Source organism: Malus sylvestris, chromosome 3, assembly GCF_916048215.2.
Source record: "Malus sylvestris chromosome 3, drMalSylv7.2, whole genome shotgun sequence".
NCBI lineage: Eukaryota > Viridiplantae > Streptophyta > Magnoliopsida > Rosales > Rosaceae > Malus > Malus sylvestris.
The window spans coordinates 36,773,212-36,778,752 of NC_062262.1; the positions used below are offsets into that span (position 1 = coordinate 36,773,212).

Below are 5,541 nucleotides of genomic sequence, written 5' to 3' on the forward strand. Positions count from 1 at the left end.
GCTCTCAAATCCCACAAAATCCACAAAATCTTTAATTTTTCAATACATTTTGATTTGGACGGACTTTAAAAATGCTTTAAAATCCTTTAGTTGATTACACTAGGATTTTAAGGTCTTTTAAAAAGGAAAACTAATAAAAATGGCTTGAAAATTTTAAGTTTTAATGATAAGGACAAAATAAAGGGTAAAGTAAATAATACCAGGATTGACATTTTAGTGTAAAAATATAATTTTTAGTTAAAATGAACGGTAGCTTTTCGTTAAAACTCCCCTTTTAAAATCCTTTCAAATCCAAATTTGACTACATCCTGGTTTAATATCCAAGGATCAAAATGCAGCTGGCTGCTAGCACATACCATCCCCCCACCACCCACAAACGCTGCTAGAACGTACCATGCCCCCGCACCACAAAAACATTCAATATGGACAGCGACACGCTTGTGAAATGCACCTCCCTCATTTATGTTCAGTAGATCACCACCCCTGACCCCTCCTACTCCTCCTCTACCAGACTTACTATTATAATATAAATACACTCAGAGAGAGACTGATTTTGTAACGTAATATATTTATTAGAATCGCTTTTCAACCCGTCTCACCCACCTCTCTCTCACTACTCCTCTCTCTCTCTCCCCATCTGTCACAAATTCACAATTCACAAACACTTCTAACAAATTAAGAAACGAGCGGCAGCGGCCGCCATGGAAGGTGTCTCTACAAGCGTTTGCAAGGGTTTGAGAGGCTACTGGAGGAGGAGGAGAGGCTACGAGAAGCTAAGTGGGTCGGGTCGACAGCACAAGAACCGGACGGAGCTGGGTTCGATCCGTAAAAGGCGCGTATGGCGGATCCGGATCAAAATCGCTCCGAAGCTGAGCTTCCTCAGAAGAATCCCTTCGCCCAAGAATTTGTTGGTGTGGCTACGGGACGCCTATGTCAAGCTGATGCTGGGATTCGCTAACTCGCAGGTCTTTAGTACCGGCTACGGTGGGTCCGTCTGCGACTACGGGGTCGGCTCCTTTGGAAAGGGTCCAGTTAAGGAGTATGATGAGAAAATGATCATCGAGATCTACAAGTCCCTGATGCTGGCGCAAGGTCAATTGGTGCCCCGCGAAGCACCCAAGCTCGGCTCAGAAATCGTTCACCACCGGCTGTAAATCTAGAAGAGAAAATCACTTCACCCGCACCAAAAATAAATAAAAATTCACTCTTATTTCATTTGTTTCCTTTGCCCTTTTTTTTTTCTGGTAGTTTTATTTTGAGTAACCTTTGATTGTAACGGGTAGATTTGAAAGCGGCTGGGAATAAATTAAATTGATAAAATGTCATGATTAATGAATTAATTCGTCTTTGTTCACTTTCTTTGTTCATCAATTTCAAGCAGATTAATTAAGCAATAAGTATTTTTCCTTGCTGGAATAATTAATCCAAGTAAATTAAAATGCACGTGGCTGGCTCTATATAGGAGGCTTTAAAATAAGGAAAAAGTAGGGATTAGATGGGGTAGGGATATTCGGTTTGGGAATAGATATGCTATGATCATCTTCATAACCATAAAAATTAACCATCGTAAATTATCCGTCGGAGATTATCTATAACTATATCTACCAGGTAACGAATTCTTTATCGGTTAACGGTATATTCATTTTCATCAATACCAAAATAATATTAGATACTAATTTTGTCATTATAATATAATAGATACATTTGCTTATGCTTGATCTCTTCCATAAGCACCATTAGATTTTCATTGGTTTTGATTCAAAACTTTTGAATTTTCTCAGAAAATCCAACTTTTGTGATTGTTCAGATAATGGGTTCGGTGAATATGCATATATATTATACAATACTATATTTATTATATGTAAATTATATTATATATAATATATATTATTCAGGTCAGTTTCGGGGACGGATATGGATCAGAGACCCTTATAACCATATTCGTAATCATAACTAAATAATATTTTCGATTTTTTCCCATATCCAAAATATAATCGAATTTTCATCTCCAAATTCATTTCATTCGAGTGGTTATCTACAGTTATCAGGTTTAATGGTTTAAATTGACATCCCTAATTATAGGGACTACATCAGATCAAACTTAAATGATCTGAACGTTTTATTTTTCAAATTGTGTCTGTTGACCCTAAAAACTATCAAGCCTACGTGGCGCGCAGGCCGAGTAACTAATAAGCTAACTATGTCCTTTGGTTATATGCGAGACGTGCCAACTTCAGCCGAGTTCGGCCGGAGAGTAAAATATGTTGATGTGGCGTCGGGCGCTCTGCTGACTTCTTGATCTTGCAACTGCAGCCGAGGAAGGAACATGTCTCGGCCTTTAGGTTCTAGAGCCTGAAGACAAAGCTGATAATCTCTTCGAAGTTCACAAATCGTCGGCGCCAAGTTCGATCTCGGTAATTATATTCGTGGAAGTATAAGTACACCGAACTGGCATCAAACTGTACAGACACAAATACTCAAAAAAGATAAATGTCTTGATTGTAAAAGTGGTTCGACCGTCGAAATGCCGAATTCTAAAATGTACTTGTGAATATCCAATCATAAAATAAAACTCAATGTGCCGAGCCTAATAACCTGGTAACACCTCACTTCACCGAGAAGGTTGATAAAATGACATCTACCAACAAGGACTCAGAAATCCTTGTCGACTGAGAATTGGATAATAATCAGTCGGTCTCGAAGCAATGTTGTTTATCCAAACTGAAGGTGCTCATCGGTCGGCTGATTTTACGGCTCCAGTGTTGTTTATCCAAATTGAAGATGTCGCCAGTTGCCTTCATAGTGATGTTTATCCAAACTGAAGATGTGTTGGCGGGAAGAAAAGGAGAGAGGAAAAAATCTCAGGGTTGTTGAGAAGCTTTGCGCAGGGCAATTTGTGTGTTGATTTGAAGGGGCTTTTCAATGTGGCTTTGTATTTATAATTCATCAGTAGCCTTGCCATCGTAAATTCCAAGATAATATGTGTGAGATCCCACATCGTTCGAGGGAGAGGAGGTAATGTGCCTTATATGTACATGCTCACCTCTCTATAGTAAGACGCGTTTTGGGTGGAAACCCAAGAACAGATCCATAAGGGTATGGCCGAACGCGGACAATATCTTACCATGCGGACTGGGATGTAACAATATGAATATTATCTTTCAAGTATGCATATTCATGCAACTTGGCAAGGCTTGATGATTTTGTAGAGTCCAATTGGGATTCTACTACTTCCCGAGTCTGAGAAAGAGTCCCAATGGTGCTGGTAAGCGAATTGCTGCTTGCAACCTCCTTTTATTTAAGATATGAAAGTGGCAAGATAATTTAGTAAGTTATTAAGGGATAATTATCATGATTAAAAATCATGATATTATCACTCAACTCAATAATAACTAAAAATTATCTTAACATCTCACGTACTCAATGGTCTAGAACTACTCACTCAACAGCCTCAATTGCTCGGGCCGATGGTACAAAATTTGGTCCAAACATTGCCTCCCAAATTTCCTTGGAGTGCATTTTTGCTCACCACCATTTAGTGTGGTGTATGCTCACTACCCTATTTATCATCGTTAAATGAGTTTGAATTTTGAGATTTATACTTATCTATTACACGAATCTCGAAATTTAAACTCATCTAATTATAATAAATAGGGTGGTGAGCATACACCACACTAAATAGTTGTGAGCAAAAATGCTCCCATTTCCTTTAGCTTCGGCTCGTAAGTCGAAAGGTTGAGAAAATTAATCATTTTCGCTTTGGAATTGCCGATTTCAAGTCCTTGAATAAACCCCCTCTCTGTCTAAATAACACTCCTAGACCGAATAAACATCCTTAACAATCTCACCGAAGAAGATTACCTTGAGCCGTCCTTGCAATTTAATGACTTGAAAAAACGGTTTGGCCTTCCATGCATATGGGGCTTTTATGCACATACCATTGAGCCTTCCTTGCAATTTAATGACTTGAAAAATAAAAAATAAAAAGTTTGACCCACTGAACAGTTCCATGGCAACACTTATCGACTTGGCAGACGATCAGAACTTGGGATTTAACCGAGTTCAGTCAAATTTGAAACACTGCACCGAACCCCTTGAAACATAAAAGAAATCCAATCAATGTCAAACTGGACATGGCGTTGGTCGAATATTTATGGCACCAATGACTTGGGCATCCATCCCCTTCTCGTCTCAAATTAGCTTCTTCTTTGTTATTTTCTCATGCTATTTCCTTTGACAATAATTGTAGTGTTTGTCCTTTAGCCAAACAAACATGACTTCTGTTTTCTTTAAGTTCAATATCGACTCATGCACCGTTTGTTTTATTACATTGTGACATATGAGGTCCTTACAAAATTCCCACTCACTATGGGGCTCGTTTCTTTCTTACAATTGTGGACGATTTTAGTCGATGCACTTGGGTGCTTTTAATGTCTCACAAATCTGAGACACAACCTCTTTTAAGGTCCTTTATCACCTTTGCTCACACTCAATTTCATGCCACAGTTAAAACCATCATAGTAGACAATGGGTCTGAATTCCTATCCATGAGGGACTATTTTCAATCTAATGACATCGAACTTCAACGCACTTGCATTTACACCCCCCCCCCAACAGAATGGGGTTGTTGAACGCAAACATCGCCATATTCTTACAGTGGCACGTGCTTTACACTTTCAGTCCAACATACCCTCATATTTTGGGGTGATTGCGTACTCACTACCGTCTATCTCATCAACTGTTTACCTTCACCTTTACTTTCCAACAAATCACCCTTTGAACTATTATACAAACGTCCTCCATCCCTTGAGCATCTATGCGTTTTTGGATGTCTCAGTTATGCTACTGTTGTCCACCCTACCCACAAATTTGAACCTAGGGCTCACCGGTGTGTTTTCATTGGCTATCCCACAGGTCACAAAGGGTATAAACTTTACAACTTAGAAACTAAAAAGTTTTTTATAAGCCGTGATGTAAATTTCATGAGACTTCATTCCCATTTTCTAATCTTTCAGAGCAATTCCACCCCTAAAGGCTTTGCGCCAGCACCAAGCCCATTTAATCCACTCAGTGAAAAGTGATAAACTCTAATAAACAGTAATAGGCCAATGCATATCCACCCCTAAAACTAAATGGCCTAGTCAATTTTATTAAAATATTATTAATTTTTATTATAAAATAATAAAAATTAATAATTTGATTTTTAATTTTTGAGTTTCTCCCAAAAAATGCTCCTTAGACCAGAGCACACCAACCCACCCCTCATTTCCACCCTCCATCAAATCCCCACCTCCCCTTCACTCTCTGCTTCCTCTCCACCGCCATCTGTGATTTGACCCGCCCCAAACCGGTCTACATCAGCGCCCAGGCTCGCCAGCTCCAAACCCGCCGCCTCTGGACCTACGCCCCGACCTTCAGCTGCATCGCCGGATTTGTATGTCATCGTCCTCAACAGCTTCCAAAACCAGATCATCCTCAACAGCAAGTTCCGTGTCGGCGACCTCGTCCTCAAAGGTAGCATCGTCCAACCGTCTTCCTCGC

General features: G+C 39.5%; 1 protein-coding gene across 1 annotated transcript; it reads left to right on the plus strand.

Annotated features, from left to right (window-relative positions):
- Positions 1-473: 473 nt before the first annotated feature.
- LOC126615077 (uncharacterized) lies at positions 474-1,354 on the plus strand. Its single transcript, XM_050282800.1, has one exon. The coding sequence runs from the start codon at positions 702-704 to the stop codon at positions 1,152-1,154; it is 453 nt and encodes a 150-aa protein (XP_050138757.1). The 5' UTR covers positions 474-701; the 3' UTR covers positions 1,155-1,354.
- The last annotated feature ends 4,187 nt before the right edge of the window (positions 1,355-5,541 follow it).

What these genes read in the sequence shown, in the direction of transcription:
- LOC126615077 (XM_050282800.1), top strand. Translation starts at nt 702, where the DNA reads ATGGAAGGTGTCTCTACAAGCGTTTGCAAGGGTTTGAGAGGCTACTGG.